Genomic DNA, 16308 nt, shown 5'->3' on the forward strand with positions numbered 1-16308 from the left:
CCACTCCCCCCCCCCGCCCGTGACCTTCGCCCTTTGGCCCCGGGCGGTGACCCGCCAAGATGGCGCTGTCCAGGGCCGGCTGTCGCGGGGTGCTCTGGCGCCTCGGCCCCGGGCCCGGCCCCGCCGTCGGCCTCAGCCGCGCCCGGGGGCTGCTGGAGCCGCGCCCCGCCCGGGGGGCGCCGAGGTGAGCGGGGACCGATCCACCCCCCCCCGGGGCCGGCCGTGACACCCCCCACTCGGGGCCACCCGCCCCCGCCACAGCCCCGAGCGCCGCAAATACCGGCCACAGCCCCCCCCCCCGCCAAGTTACCGGCCTTGTCCTCCCCCCGGTCCCGGCCATACCCCCCACCCGCTCCCCAGCCCCCAGTGCCCCCCCGATCCCGGCCCCCCCCGTGCCCCCGTTACTCACCGTGGTGTCCCCCGCCACCCTGAGCTCCACACCCGCCTCCCCCGCGCCAGGCGGGCTCCCCCCCCGTTACCGACCCTGCTCCCCACCCTGCCCGTGCCCCCTTGGCCCCCCAGCGCCAAGCACCGACCCCCCCAGCCACTGAGGGAGTCTCCAACCCCCTCCAGGCCCTGGTCCTGAGCCCCCCCCGCCCCGGTGCTGCCCCCCCCGCCCTGGCCGTGGCCCTGAGCCCTGTCTCAGGCAGCTGCCGGGGGCTGGCCGGGGCCTGGGGGGGTTCCCAGCGCCCTCTCCCCTCCCTGGGGGCTCGGGAGTCCCACAGCCCAGTGTCCCGCCTCTCTCCGGGCCAACCTCCGCGTTCCTCAGAGCCTTTTCCGCAAAACGCTGACAGAAATAACATCGGGGGGGGGCGCGGGGGGTGTTGCGCTGCAGGTCCCCGGTGTGCTGCTTCTCCACGAAAGCCGGCTCCAGGTCCGTTCTCGCCTCCCTGGCGTCGAAAGCGAAGCGCATCAACGGGAGGTACGAGAGGTTTTTGGAAAGGACCTTCCCCCGTTTCTACGTGCTGTACGCGACTTTCACGAAAGGTGGGTCCCAGGGAGGAGGGGACGTTTCCGCTTCTCCGGGCAGAACGGAGGCAGCTGGAAATGCACTGCCTGTTCCCTTCCCGGGGCTAAAAACCGCACCGCCAGAGGCGTTTGCCTGGGAATCGGAACCAGAAGGTGCTCTCTGTTTCGGCAGGAATCCAAGCGCTCTTTCTGGAAGTCAAAGAAATAAGAAAAATCAAATCTAAAATGTCCCGTCAGAAACTGAGCGTTCAGCAGCTTCCCTACCGGGAGATGGAGAGGCTGCGGCAGGTACGGTGCGGCGCTCGATACGCGTTTCAGTGCCGCAGTGTCCGGCTCTGCCTCCCCGCTGCCGCCAGGGATGTTTCCTCCCCACAAAAAGGGGCTCGAGTTCGTGTGTGGGGCTTTGGTGGGGGGTTGAAGAGGCCGATTCCTCCGGGTGTGGCACGTTCCCGGCCTAAAAACAGGGTTTGGAAGCTGTCGCTGTCGCTGGGGCTGTTAATGTTGAGGGAATTTTGCGGGTTTGGTGTCAGATCCTGATTCTCTCTTCTCTTTTCGGAGGCAGTTTCGCAGGGACGTGATCAAGGCCATTCCCATCGGAGTTATCGCCATCCCACCCTTTGCCAACTTCTTGGTCATCGTCCTGATGTGAGTACCGGTGTCGCGGTGACTGCCGGGGCTCGGCCATGGCCCTGATCTTTGGGCTCCTTGATGCTGATATCTTAAATTTCATGGAATTGGGGATTTTTTAGAGTTATAAATCCAGCCAGCCAGCCTCCCTTCCTCCCTCCACCTCTCGCTGTAATAAAAAATACCCTCAGCCTGACGAGCCCAGCGATCGTTTCGCAATACCGGCTCCTGCGTGCCAGCAACCCGCCCGGCTCCCTGTTTCTAACGCGGAGAAATAATCCCCGGCACGCAGGGAACAGCCCTGTGCGTGCTTGGCTGGAGAAACCTCCTTGCACAATTCCCTCCCAGCTGTCCCTGTAGTCCTTCGAACGTCCCTATCCCTGCCAGCTGTCTGGCTGCTGGAGCTAAATCCGGGCTAAATCCCTGGATTTTTAAATTCTGCTCCCTGGCTTTCGTGTCCTGCGGGTGAGTGAGAGCCCCGCTGTGTAAAATGGCACGAGGTGGAGATCTCTGTGTTGTGTTGAGCCTCGGCCACAGTGGAGAAGCTCCAGCCGGGCACGGCAGTGATCCGATTGCCCGGAGCGTTCCTTCCTGAGCTCGCCACAGCCTTTGGAGGAGTAAATCTCCTTCTGTGACAAGCTGAGCCGCTTAGCGGAGAAGGGAAAGGCTGTGGATGTTGTCTACCTTCTCGGATCTGACTGATTCATTCATGGCACCGTCTCCCACAGCATTCTCCTGGAGAAGCTGGCGGCTCGTGGCTTAGACAGGCGCACTCTTCGCTGGGTAAAAATCTGGCTGGACGGCCGAGCCCAGAGAGTCGTGGGGAATGGAGTGAAATCCAGTTGGCAGCCGGTCACAAGCGGAGTCCCCCAGGGCTCAGTTTTGGGGCCGGTCTGGTCTAATATATTTATCAATGATCTGGATGAGGGGATCGAGTGCTCCCTCAGCAAGTTTGCAGATGACCCCAAGTTGGGCGGGAGTGTGGATCTGTTGAGGGTGGGAAGGCTCTGCAGAGGGATCTGGATGGATGGACCGAGGCCAATTGTATGAGGTTCAACCAGGCCAAGTGCCGGGTCCTGCGCTTGGGTTGCAACAACCCCATGGAACGCTGCAGGCCTGGGGACGAGTGGCTGGAAAGCTGCCCGGCGGAAAAGGACCTGGGGGTGCTGGTCGACAGCCGGCTGAGTATGAGCCAGCAGTGTGCCCAGGTGGCCAAGAAGGCCAACGGCATCCTGGCCTGTATCAGAAATGGTGTGGCCATCAGGAGCAGGGAGGGGATCGTGCCCCTGTACTCGGCGCTGGTGAGGCCGCACCTCGAATGCTGTGTTGAGTTTTGGGCCCCTCACTCCAAGAAGGACATTGAGGTGCTGGAGCGTGTCCAGAGAAGGGCGACGGAGCTGGTGAGGGGTCTGGAGCACAAGTCTGATGAGGAGCGGCTGAGGGAGCTGGAATAGGACGGGAGGAAATGGCCTCAAGTTGCGCCAGGGGAGGTTCAGATTGGAGATTAGGAAGGATTTCTTCACCGGAAGGGCTGTGAGCTGCCCAGGGCAGTGGTGGCGTCACCATCCCCGGAGGGATTTAAAAGATGTGTAGACGTGGCACTTGGGGACGGGGTTTAGTGGTGGACGCGGCAGTGTTGGGTTAACGGTTGGACTCGATGGTCGTAAGGGTCTTTTCCAACCTCAGTGATTCTACAATTCCCGAGCTCACCCCTTTGGAGGGGCGAACGTCCACAGCTCCTAGGGGCGAGATGAGCTGCCCCCGTGCAGGACGTTGCTTGTGCCTCTTTCCAGCAGCATGAAATCCAACTGCCCCGGCTCGTGCTGCGATTTTCCTCCCTGAATCCCTGTCTCCTCTCCTCTCCAAGGTATTTCTTCCCACGCCAGCTCCTGATCCGCTACTTCTGGACCCCCAACCAGCAGGTTGAGTTCCTGGATGCCTACGACGCCATCCGGAGAGACTCTTATCCGGATGTGCTGGAGAGTTTAGCGCTGGCAGCGCGTTCCGTGCCTGAGCCGCAGCTCCAAAAACGCCTGCAGGAGCTCTGCACTGAGGTATGTCAATGCCGCAGCCGGTATCGCCCGTCCTGCCTGTGCCGCTGCCGCCGTCTCAGCCCTGTCGGGTGGTGATGAACGCCCGTGGGAAGTGTCAGCAACGCACGCCGTGGCTCTTTCAGGTGCAGCGAGGTTCCCAGCCGCGTGTGGCCGAGCTCTATGCTGTGAGAAGTTTGTTTTCAGGATCTCCGCTGGGTCTGAACAAGCTCCAGGTGTCTCATGTGGTAAGTGCAGCTTTTCTTCTGCCGGCAGCGCAGAGCTGGCTCTTACCGAGGAGCACCGAGGTGCTAATCCACTCAGTTGTGCCCCAAACAGGGTCGTGTGCCCTAAAACCAGTCCAGACGTGGATGAAAAGCTGGATGTGAGCCAACCTTGTGCGCTCGCAGCCCCAAAAGCCAACTGTGTCCTGGGCTGCATCCAGAGTGGAGGGAGGGGATTTTGCCCCTCCGCTCCGCTCTGATGAGACCCCACCTGCAGTGGAGCCCCCACTGCATCAAACTCTGGGGTCCCCAGTACGAGAAAGACATGGTCCTGTCGGGGCGGGTGCAGAGGAGGCCACAAAAGTCATCCAAGGTCCGGAATGGCTCTGCTCTGAAGAAGGGCTGGGAGAGTTGGGGTTGTGCAGCCTGGAGGAGAGAAGGCTCCGGGCGGACCTTCCTGCGGCCTCTCCATAGATAAAGGGGGCTGAGAAGAAAAGTGGAGGGAGACTTTTACCAGGGCCTGTAGCGACAGGATGAGGGGCAACAGTTTTGAACTGAATGAGGGTCGGTTTAGCTTGGACGTAAGGAAGAAATGTTTTACGCTGAGGGTGGTGAGGGACTGGCACAGGCTGCCCGGAGACGAGGTGGGTGCCCCATCCCTGGAAGTGCTCAAGGCCAGGTCGGACGCGGCTCTGAGCAACCCGGTCTAGTGGAAGGTGTCCCTGCCCATGGCCCGGGGTTGGACTGGAGGGTCTTTAAAGGTCCCTTCCCACCCAAACCACTCTGTGATTCCATGAGAACAGCCCCAGAGCGAGACTGTTGGTCCCTCCTTGCTGTAGGTCCCTGGCTCGGTGGGACCATCGGCCGCATCTGAGCCGTCCCACACACCTGAACTCGCCCCAGACACCCACGTCCAGCCCAGGACAGAGCTCGTGTCTCTGGGCACCCGCTCCCTGCCGCGCTCGTCGGGCCAGGCAGCCGAGCTGGGTGTAACGAGACCTGCCAGGGGCTGCTCGGGGTTTCAGCGAGGGCAGGACAATTAGCCGGATAATTAAAGGGGAACAAAATACAGGGCGTGTCTGGAACGGGAGAGGCTTTGTCTGATTTAAGTTGTGCCTGAATGTGTTGGACACCCATTTTTGGAGGGGTTGGACATCCCCACTGGTGACCCTGCCCTTGTTTTCCCTCTCAGAAAGCCCTGAGCCAGGTCCTGTTTCTGACCCCCCACTTGCCGGCCTTTTTCCTGAGGCATCGCCTGCGGAGCCACGTCTTGGAGATCCGGCACCTGGACCGCGCCATGCTGCGCCTGGGCTTGGGCCAGCTCTCCGAGGAGGAGCTGAAAGCGGTGAGGATGCCTCCTCCAGCCCCACGCCGGCTGCTTTACGTTGCGTCATCCCGGCCCTCCCCATCGTTAGCAGAGCTGCATCGGGGCACGGCACGTTCCTCCAGACCCACCGCGAGGCAGATTGTGGTCGCTCTCCTCCGGGAAGGCGTTTTATGAGCCCGTTTTCCGTGCCGGGACCACGCCGGGGCACCGCGGGGCACAGTTCACCATTGCTCAGCCCTGCTTTGTGCCGAGGAAGGATCGTGGCACGATCCCCGGCGTTCTGTGTGACCCGGAGTGCCCGTCCCTGAACATGTCCGTGTTGTTTTCCTCTCCCCTGCTCCGCAGGCTTGTTACCTCCGTGGCCTGAACTCCACTCATCTCGGCATGTCCGAGTGCAGAGCGTGGCTGGAGCAGTGGCTGGGACTCTCCTGCAAGCTGCAAGGTAACGGCGGCCGAGGGTGGGGCAGGGGGGTCCTGGGAGCCTCTCGAGTTTCTCTGGGCACTGGGAGCGTCGGTTCCGGGGAAATTTGGGGTAAACGGTGGCTTTAGCCCCCTCTGGGCTGCCCCACCGATCCCCCGGGGCCTTGTCCTTGAGAGGAAGACGGGACAGAGCACGCTGGCTCTCTCCAGGGACGTGTCCCTCTGGAATACCCAGCCTGTGCCCGGGTGTCCCTGTCCCGCAGGGACCTCGTGGTGGCAGATTCGAACCCTGCAGCAGCACTGGGAGAAGCAAAACCGCGGCAGGAGGGAAATGGGGGACCCAGAGCAGAGCAAAAAGCCCCCGGAGAGCGGGGCCAGGGGCGGGGGGGAGCCCCGCAGCCTCTGGTGCCGCACTGATAGCTCGGGATGAGCACGTTTGGATCAGTTGGGCTGCGGCAGCGCCACTCTGACCCCGCTGCCGTATCTTTTCAGCTTCCGAAGCTTCCCTCCTGGCCAACAGCATGGTCCTGCTGTCCCTCAACTACATCAGGGCCAAGGAGTGATGGCCAAGCCGCCGGCTGCGCGCCCTCACCCCGGCATCATGCGCCGACTTGGTGATTCCTGGTCTGGTGCCGCAAAAACACCTTTTGGTGATGTGAAACCACAGCCCGGAGTTGGCGAGAGGGGCCCCGACGTGGGGGCAAAGACGCGATTCCCTCCCTCCTGCGTGAGAGGTTTGTGCCAGCGCCGGCTCTTCTCTTCCCCTTCGTGCCGTCGGAGCGGGCTGGTGATGCCGCGGGGCTGAGCCCCGTCCCTGTCTTCCCTCTGTCGGCGTTGAAACTGCGTCACTTTAACTACGGGAGGGGAGACCGAGCGTCTCCGCTGCCTGTGGGCACTTCCCTTAGGATCTTGTAGTAGCAGGCTCCGTTCAGCTTGGGTTTTGCTGCTCCGTGCCTCGCATGGAGGGTTTTTACTTAGTTTCTTTATCACTGAGCAGTCTTAAATATCAAAATCTCCCTGTGGGGTTAAAAAAAGACCCCAAATCCCCGTGGGACCTTACCCAGAGCCTCAGGGGGACTCCCGTGCTTCTGTTCGGCTGCGGCTGCCTCCCGGAGCATCCCGGTCACGGCCCCTCGCCTGGGGACCCCTCGCTGCCGGTGCTGGCTGATGGAGGGAGGACGCCAGGGCTGGAAACACCGACACCGATGGGGTCAGAGAGGCAGCGCTGATCTGCACCGACGCCTTCGGCTGAGGTCACGGGCTGCGTTCGTCAAGTTCTGCCTAATTAGCCCTGCGCTTTCTGCTTGGCGGAGGCGGCTTCGGGCGCTTTAGTGGCAGCGTTGCGGGGTTAAAACCCGCCCTTGTCTCACCTCGCCCCGTCACTGCATGAGAAACGCCCGGCTGTTGAGTGAATTTAAACCAACTGTAAGTGGTTTATTAAAGACAAAATCAAGCCAGTGGCTCCAGCGTCTCTCTGGGGACCCCCACCTGCCTCCTGCGCCGTGAAATACTCCGTGTCCCACCACCGGCTCCTCCACCCGCGGACGGGGCACGCTAACGCCTGGAAAATTGCCTCTTTTAAGCATTATTTGGGTATAAAGGAGGGGTAGAAATGACCTCCCTGTGCACCAGGCCAGCTCCGAGCTCCTCCCTGGCTTCTTCGAGAAGAAAACCCTTCCCCTGACCCCGCTATTTGTGCAGGAACTGGAGACCCCCACCAAGAGGAATTCACCGGGGTGGGTTTAACCACCTTTAAGACGCAACTCGCCGTGCAAGTTTGAGCATTTCTTTTATTTTTACACTTAAATATTCTCTTTAAATACAGCATTATCACCATGAAAAGAACAGAACAGGCCAGGGGGGAAAAAAAAATAAAAATAGGCGGAGGACAAGCTTTGGATTCACACTGGAAAATTAAAAATAAAACGCCACCTTAGACAGCGTGTGAGAGACGGGGCGGTTTAGGAGTCGCAGAGTCAGTGTTTAAATAGGACGAGGAGCCGGGGACGCCGGGGTTTCGGCGCTGCGACAGCGACGCGGCTCCCGCAGCGGCTCGGTAGCACCAGAGAGGAGATGGGCTGTTTGGTTTCTTACACGGCGATGAATCGAGCAGGAGCCAGCGCGGAACCAGCATTAGTGTCAGTGAGTACGTTAAAACCAACCAAAAAACTCATAATAAAAGGCAGAAATGCGCTTTCATTGCACTATTAACAGCATAGTTATCTTTGTAAAAATAGAATAAATCCTATTAGTTCTTTGCTTAGTGTGAAAGCACCCGTCCTAACCAGCGTCGTAGGATTCATTCTGTCGGTTGACGGAGCCTCTGGGCTCGCCTAACGAGTCGCGTCCCGGCGCGAGCGGGTCCTGGCCTGGCTGCGGTGGCCGAGGGCCGGGACACAGAGCTGGGGAGGGAGCACGGAGTCCGTTGAAAATTAAAAAGGGGGGAAAATAAAGACTTTAGCCCATTCAAGTGTCACCGTTTGCTCCGTTTTTGCAGCTCGGAGTTGCTCCGTTTCTTGCGGCAGCTGAAAAACCCCCACGGCCAAACTGGTGCCTGGCACGGTGGCGGCTCCCCGCCGGGAAGGGGTGCGGGGACACCGCCGGCAAAGCGCCCAACAAGGGGTAAGGCTTTGTTCCTCCCGAAATTAGCCCTTGTGTGCTGGCCGAGGGCAGGGAGAGCTGCTGCCGGCATCAAGCGCCAGCCGGGTGGCGTGCACCAAGCCCCCCAGGTTTGGAAACCAACCCCTTCCCCTCGGCTCTGCCCCGGGAGAAGGGGATGGCATCCCCAGGGCTCGGTCCCACGGCTGGGGAAGAGCCGCTTTGCCAGGCTTAAGGCTCAGTTGGACCCACTCGCCCAGACGGCGAGAGCAGCAAAGGGATTTTAAGCCCCTTTAAACACCTTTCGGCAGAGGAAGGCGACCACCAGGAGCACAAAAAGAGCCTTAAACCCCCCAAAACCCCAAACAATTAAAGCACTGTCAGACCGCAGCTTCCCCCCATCCCATATCCCTGCTCTCCAGCTGGGACGTTTCCCTTGGGAGCAGCATCCCCTGCGAGCAGCGCCGGGGTTGTTTTTCCGAGGAGGAGTGAGGGCGGCAGCCGCGGGGCTGTGTTGGATTGAACCCTCCGGCAGAGGAAGCTCGTGGGCATCGGGGACTCTTTGCTCCCCTCTCTCCTCCTGATTCTCTCCTTAAAAAGAGCGGATTTGCTCAGCCGGAGTCCGGTAAATGGTGGGGGACGGAGGGGAGATGCTTCCCCTCAGCCGGGATAAGGCTGGAGCGAGGGCAGAGGTTAAAGCCGCTGGGGAGAGGGGAGTGTGGAGCAGTGCCCCCCCCACCAATCCTGCCCCTCGAGACGCAGCGCAGAGACCTTCGCCGGGGCCGATTTCGGCAGGACGCAAAGGGGGGGCCCCGTCCCGGCGCTGGGGGAGCCGGGGGGGTGTCTGGGAGGGTGGAAAGTGCTTTTACTGCCTGGCTGGGGGGGGGGGGGGGACGCGGCAGCTGGTTGCCTTGACCGTTCCTCGAAGGCAGCCTGGAGCACAGGGCCGGATGGATGGACGCGGTTCTCCATCAATCACGGCTGTGCTGCAGTCGCAAAAAGATCAAACTCTTCAAATCCAGGTGGTTAACCCCCCCCCAGTTTTCTGGGAGTTTGTTGGCCGCGGTCTCACCCCTCTTGTGCAATTAGAACCTCCCAGCTGGCTCCGGATCCTTCCCGATCCATCCTGGCCCCTCATGCTGGCTGCGGTGGCCGGCAGGACAGTGCCGTAGGGAAGGGGCTGGAGCAGCACTCGGAGGCGCTGGGTTGTGACACGACCCGGTAAACATTCATTAAAGGAAGAAAAAAAAAGGAAAAAAAGGTCTTTTTTTGTTAAAAACCGAAGAGGGCAGAGGTCTCCCGGCAGCCTGGAGGGCAGGGGCTGCGGTGGGGGCAGCTCAGCGGATGGAGGGCAGGAAAGAGCCGCCATGGGAAGCAGGAGGCTCCAGGTCCAGCGTGTCCCGGCACGTGGGCAGCGACCGAGCGGCTGCCGGCATTGGCCGAGCCGCGAAAACCGTCTCTGCCGGGCAAGCGAAAGGCTCCTGGCACCAGGCGAGGGGACGCCGTTTAAAATCCTCTGTACATAACCAGTGGCCGCTCCTGGTCCATAAAATATTATTGTCAATAAATAAAGGAGCGCCGGAGGGGGGGACGGGGCTGCTCACACGGGCAGGACGGGCCCCAGCGAGTGCTCCTCGGCGGAGGGCGGCTCACGCGCCCGCTCCGGAGCTTGCTCCGGTGGCACGGGGGACGGGGAGTGCGGGCAGCGGGGAGCAGCCGCCGCTTGGCAGCCCTCGGAGGACGGCGCAGCCTCCGGGGACGAGGGAGGATTTTTGGATGCTTCCCCCTTGCTCGCAGCAGTGGCGGCTCGGCTGCAAGTCACCACGGGGACGGGGAGGACGCCGAGGTCCTTCTCGCCCGGGCAGGAGGATGGTGCCGGCGGCTCCGCCGGGCTGCTCTCGCCCTTGGCGCCCAGCACCGGCCTCTGCTCCACCTGGTAGTAGACCACAGGCCCATCGTTCAAGTAGGGCTGGTCGCCCACCGCCGAGGCCGCCTGCTCCGCGCCGTCGGCGAAGCAGAGGACGGACGAGCCCGGCGGTAACTGGGCTTGGATGAGGATGGGAGCGGCGAGACCCGGGCACAAACCCTCTGGCACAGCCAGGGGCTCCTCCAGGATGCAAACGCCCAAGCTCTCCACGCCAGAGCTGTTGCTGGAGTCTTCCTCAGCCTTCAGCCTCTCCAACTCCTCTGCTGTTTGCAGGTGCATGACGGCCGTCTCGTTCTCCGCCATAAACTCCTGGAAGTCCTGCGTTTCAGCCGGCTGCGGCCCCAGCCAGTCGCCGGTGGAGCTGTGAGCAGCGGCGGCGGCCGCCTCCTCCTCCGGCGCCGGTGGCCGCCCGCCCTGACGCTTGTTCTCCAGCTCCAGCTTCATGATGGTGTGGAGGTAGTGAGTCCGCACCCGGATGGGATTGAATTCGATCCGACCGGCCATGTTACCGCAACCGTCCCGGGAGCAGCCGCAGGGGAAGGACATGCGATCCACCTGGCAGGGAGATGGAGACGTGGCAGCTCCAGGATCCCAGAGGATCCCTCCCCAGAGCCTAAAATCCACCCCGGTGCTGCCTGACATCGGGGATTTGGTTCTGGGGGAGATTTTTTTCCCCTGCGAGCTGTCCCCAAACCAAGCTGGAGCTGCACCCCGGCCCCTCCAGGAGCAGCCGGCACCCAAGGAGAGCGTGCCGGCACCAAGAGGAGCCCCGGCAACCCGCTTTCTCCGCTGGCATCTCCTTCCCCGACTCACCTGGCATTTAATCCCCGCCTGGCTGCAGGCACAGGCCTCCGGGTCGCAGTAGAGGCGGCAGTCGCAGCCGCACTCCTCCCGGGACAGGCGGATGGCCCGCAGCTCCTGCTTCTCCTCGGCGTCGATGCGGTGAACACCAGAGGCTCGCAGCAGAGCTCGGCGGCGTTTGGTGGGCAGCGGCTGCAGGAAGAAATAGTCATCCACCTCCACGTTCTCCACGTCGATGTCGTCGTCCGAGACGTCCTCCAGCGTCAGGCCGTCCGCCTCCTCCGACTCCACCGTGCCGTTCTTGGTGAGCTGCGGGGCAGCGGGGCAGAGTCAGCGCCCACCCAGGGGGACGTCGAACCCGGCGATGAGGCAGGATGGAGGATATACGTCCCTCCATCCGGCTCCTGGGCCCCTGCCAACCACCCACCACCCCGCTCAGAGCCTTCCCTTGTCCCCCAGCACCGAGCAGGGTCGGGCACGGCGAGCTGAGCCCCCCGCAGAGCCGTCCCCATGCGATTCCCCCCCAGCCAGACGGTGGGTGGGCTCACAGCAGTTTACAGGAGCAGGGAGGGGGAAAAAAAATTAAATAATAAAAGAATTTAGAGCAGAGAATCCCTTTTCCGTCTTCCCTCTGCTACAGTGCCCTGCAAATAGTGAGCTAAAAGGAGGTCGCTGCTGCTTAAAATACCAGGGTCCTGGGAGAGCGGTGGCAGCAGCGGAGCTGCAGAGCATCGCCCCGCCCGGGGGAAAATGAGGTTTGAAAGCAACGGAGGGGCCAGAGCCGGATCCTGCAATGTGCCTTCAACCTCCCTTCCTCCCCACGCACTCGAATACCCCCAAATCTTGGCACTGAGGATAAATGGGGGTTCCCAGCCGTCTGAAAGCCGGCAGGCACAGAGGCAGAGGACGGAGGCGTCCACAGCCTCCTGAGGAGCTGGTGGAAAAGCCTATGTTTAAAAAAAAATTAAAAAATAAAGAAAATAAAAAGGTGGCCCGCTGGATTTGCGTCCCTTTGCCGGAAGCAAGCTGTCACGGCAGTGGGAGCCGGATCACAGGCTCTGCAGAGCATCCCGCTGAGCGGAGCCCAGCCTCCGGGCACTGCCTGAGGGCACAGACCCAACCCGGGGGACGGGCTGGAAAACAGGCAGAGCCACCCGAGATCCCCATCATCCCTCAACACAGCCCGGCTGCCTCCTCCCAGACTGGAATTTCCACCGGCACGGACCTGGTGAGGTTTGCTCGACAGCGCCGAACCCGGCACAGGTTGATGCTGCCTGGCCGGCCCCGCGTGCGGGCGCAGCATTGACACAAAAAAGAGGTAAAAGAAATGAAAAGGAAGAGTTTAGCGGCGATAAATCCATCCCCAGCCGATGTGAAACGGCAGCCTCGATCTCTCTCCTCTGACCTGGCTTATGCTCAAGCTCCACCAAAGCTCAGTGAGGTGTTTCCCGGCTGCGGCATCGCCCGGATGTCACCAGCGACACCCCGCTTCCCCGGCAATACCTTCATTTTCTTGGCATGGAGTTTCTCTTCCTTGAGGTGCTCCCGTAGGATCTCCCGGTGATTAACCTCCTGCTCCTGGGCGAACTCGCAGAGCGTGTAGCGGCGGACGGAGTTGTGGCGTTGGGCCATGCCCAGGGAGCTGCCGCCCTGGCTGGGGACGCTGGTGAAGCCCTGGCGTCGGGCGAAGTAGTAGACGGTCACTTGGTCGAAGCGGACATTCTTCCTGCGAAGCTGCTTCTGTCGCTTCAGGATGGAGGTGGCTGTGGGGCGGGGAAGCCGGAGAGGGGCTGTTAGGAGCAAAAAAACCCTCGGGGGGGTCCCGCAGAGACCTCCCACCCCACTGGAAAGTGGCTTTTCTGCTCCCAGGAGCAGGTCGAGCTCGTGCCGGTGGCCCTAAGCTGGCGCACGGGCTGCGCTCTTTCCTCCGTGCCACCTAGACCGACCCCCTTAATCCCCATTCCCCCACACCATCATCACCCCGGTCAGCCGCCAAAATATCTCAGTAGGGGCGAACACTGGGAGAGGGATAGAAAAGGTCCAGGACAGACCTTGGACAACCGGTCTGGGGTGTAATATTTGAAATTCCCCAGGGTCTGGCATGACCCGTACTCACGGGAGCGGGAGGAGGGCTCTGCTCATCACCCCAAACGGGTTATAAGGGATGGAGAGGGGAAGAGCGGAGGCAGCCCCACATCCAGGTGCCTCGTGCTCAACGGCAGAGGCAGCCGGAGGCTGGGAACACCGACAGGGACCATCCCCGACCACTCACGTATGAAGCCGGTGGAGCTGGAGGGGTTGACGCTGTCGCAGCTATCGGCGCTGTCACTGTTGGAGATCTCGTCGTCCGAGTTGGAGCCCGGCGAGCCCACGTCCGCATCCTCAAACTTCCTCTTGAGGCCGGCGCTCGCGATCGCATCCATTTGGCCGCGGTTCGCATGGAGAGCCGGCGGGCGGCAAGGGGGGGAGGCTTTGCCACCAGCTCTCCGGCGCCGGCCCCCAGAGCTGCCAGTGGGCTTACCGCGTCCCTGCGGAAAAGGCAAGAAGCCGTAAGGGCATTTCGGATAAGCCAGCATCAGTCAGGATAACCGGGAAAGGCTTCCCTGGCTCTTAAGAGCAGCTTCTCCCCATCCCCGCTGTCCTCACCCCAGAAAAAGCCTCCGATCCCCGACGCGTTACCGTAGGTCGCCAAGGCGAGCCCATCCGCCCTGCGTCTGCTCTGCAGGAGGGAGCCGTGCGCGGCTATTTAATATTATTTAATAATATCCTTTAATTTCTGGGCAGCCCTGCAGGGGTCAGGAGGTTGGGCAGGGTGAGGGCTGCAGCTCCCTTCCAACCGATTTCTAACCGAATTAACTGCAAGGAAAAGGAGATGCCGCTTTTATAAAGAAAGGAGCTTGTGCCACCCCGGCACGGCCAACCACCGCGCGCTTCACCCCTGGAATAACCTTTGCCAGCGGCTCGGCGCTCCCGCTAACTCTCTCGCTAAAATACCCTAAAGTTTAAAACAATCTCGGGACGCGCCGGGGGTTATCCACTGACCACCAACGCCAGACCGACGGCTCCATCCAAGCCGTAGGGGAGGGGAAAAAACCTCGTAGGATTTTGCCGGGAGAGTCTCCGGCATTTTCATGCCTACATGCTCCAAAAAAGGCGGCTTGCCCATGGGAAGCCGGGAAATGCTCGGTGAAGAATTTTTGGGAGCCGATCCTCTGGTGGGAAGACCGGCGAGCACCGCTCCTCGTCCTCCCGATGCTTTCGGGTCACCGCGACACCAGCGGCGTCCGCTTTTGAACCAAACCCAGGGCATAGCCCTCGTCCCCGTCCCCGTCCCCAGGGCCGGGCTGGAGCGGGAAGCCTCCCGGGATGCCCGGTGCCCTCCCCGGGGAGCCCAGCACCCACCCGGTTGCGCTGTCTCCTCTCCTCTCCTCTGCGCTTTGTGTTCCCTCAGCTCCAACCGCCGTTCTCATGGCAACGGAACAACCGGCTTCGAAAAAAAGTATGTCGGCCAACGGCCTCCCAACAGAACCCCGCGGAACCCCGGGCACGGCAGCCTGGGGGGGGATCAGAGGGTTTTGGGATGCAATTCGGGGGCAAAGGGGCAGCGGGAGGCACTGCCCGCACCCGGGTGAAGCTCAGGGATGGGCTCCGCATCGCCTCCGGCGTCTTTAAAGCCAAAAAGACAACGCTGGTGCCTTTTTTCTCCCCCCAAAAAGGACGCGCCGGTGCCAAAGCCGCAGCGGCTCCGGGGCCGGGGTGAAGCCCCCGAGCAGGGCGCGATATCCCGGCCCCACGGATTCACGGCTTGGGTTTAAATACGGCTTTTTGGGGTATTCTTTTGTAGGCAAATTGCTTAATCCTGTCGCTGAAGCAGCTGTTGAAGCAGCGTAAGCGTCGGCCCAGTGAAGGAGCTGATTTAACGACACCGATCCCGCACACGATCCAAGGGGAAAAGCGGAGGCAGAAAACATCCGCTCGAGCGTTGCCGCCCCGGCACCGTGTCCCCCCGGCACCGTGTCCCCCCCCACCTTAATGTGACCACCTCCATCGCCCCAAAACGGCCCCGTCTCCGCGTCCAGGAGGTCCCGGCCGGGCTCCTGCGGGTGCTGCCTGCGTGGGGACGCTCGGCCCGGGGGCTCAGCCAAGCCCCCCCCCGGCTCCGGGGGTCTCTGATGACCAGACCCGGCTGAGCTGCCGCCTCGTTTTAGGAAGGAGATAATTAACGAGCAGAGCCTCTGCACCTTCTCCCATTGCCCCCCAAAGCAAATCTTTCAAATATCACCTAAAACCCCCCTCCCTCGGGCGCTTACGGCGAGGAAAATCAGCGACGGCGTCCACGTGGACGCCCCCCGCCTGCAGCATCACCGGCCGGAGACGGAGGCCGGATCCTTCCCCGGATGGATCCGTCGGGAGATGGTTCATATTGATTGCGTTTCTTTGAAAGGACCAACTCGCTGTGCTGGCGGGGGGGTCGAAGCCGCCCAGAGCTGGGGGAAAAGAAGCCGAAGGCGGGGAGGTGGGCGCCCGGCCGGGGGACGGCTGGGGCTGAGGACGGGGAGCTGGGAGCGGCGAGGAGCTTGGGGAGTCGCTGGAGGCGATGAGGCAGACGGAAAATGAAGTTTCCGTCTCATTTCTCCACGGTAGAAGCTCCCCTGCCCGTGCGGGCGTCCTCTTCCTCCTCCTCCTCCTCCTCCACCGGCACGGCAGCAGCCATCCCCATGCGCCGCGAAGGCCACTTTAATTCATTTATTCGCTCAAATTACCCTTTTTTGGAAATAAAACCCCCCACTTTGGAAAATACCCGGACGCAGAGGTGAGCGCAGCAGCTCGGAAGCCCCCGAGACCCCGCATGGAGCCTCTCCGTGTGCCCGGAGAAGCCCCGGAGCCTCTCCGAGGGAGGACGGGAGACCCTCACCTTCGCGGTGGATCGTGCTCTGCGGCAGGGCGAGGATTTTCAGCCCCGAGGTCGGGGTCTGCTTGAGCAGAGGTTTAAGGAGAGAGGGGGCAAAGAGCCGGCATCCCCCCTACGGCGGGGACGCTCATCCCGGACCCTCCCGCAGGGAAAGCCTCTCCTCCTCCCTCCTCACCCCCTGAACCAAAGACACGGCTGGGGAAAAAAAATAATGATAATAAATCTATTAACAATGGTGGCAAGAATCAGAGCAGGGGGGGGAAAATTAAAATAAAACGTTTGCTGGTTTTGTTCCATTTTCAAATGGAGATAAAGCCCCAAGGAGGGGATTCGGGACGGGGAAAGAAACAACTTGACTCAAATACTGTGAGGGAGGGGCCATGCGACCCCCATTCCCCTTCTTTCCGCTATTAAACCACACTGAAAGGAGCTCAACTAAAAATATTAATTTTTCCCACGTCAGCCGTTGCTGG

At 61.5% G+C, this 16308-nt stretch overlaps 2 protein-coding genes across 2 annotated transcripts; one reads left to right on the plus strand and one right to left on the minus strand.

Moving 5' to 3' along the window:
* Nucleotides 1–59: 59 nt before the first annotated feature.
* Nucleotides 60–7040, plus strand: LETMD1 (LETM1 domain containing 1). Its single transcript, XM_059832600.1, has 9 exons — nt 60–184; nt 836–987; nt 1142–1257; nt 1532–1614; nt 3464–3650; nt 3773–3874; nt 5043–5195; nt 5523–5619; nt 6090–7040. The coding sequence occupies exons 1-9, from the start codon at nt 60–62 to the stop codon at nt 6158–6160; spliced, it is 1086 nt and encodes a 361-aa protein (XP_059688583.1). The 3' UTR covers nt 6161–7040.
* Nucleotides 7041–9795: 2755 nt separating this feature from the next.
* On the minus strand, nt 9796–13346 carry CSRNP2 (cysteine and serine rich nuclear protein 2). Its single transcript, XM_059832601.1, has 4 exons — nt 13196–13346; nt 12427–12686; nt 10936–11232; nt 9796–10677 (listed from the first exon to the last, which is right to left on the minus strand). The coding sequence occupies exons 1-4, from the start codon at nt 13344–13346 to the stop codon at nt 9796–9798; spliced, it is 1590 nt and encodes a 529-aa protein (XP_059688584.1).
* Between the last annotated feature and the right edge of the window lie 2962 nt (nt 13347–16308).

This window comes from Gavia stellata, chromosome 35, assembly GCF_030936135.1.
Source record: "Gavia stellata isolate bGavSte3 chromosome 35, bGavSte3.hap2, whole genome shotgun sequence".
Classification (NCBI taxonomy): domain Eukaryota; kingdom Metazoa; phylum Chordata; class Aves; order Gaviiformes; family Gaviidae; genus Gavia; species Gavia stellata.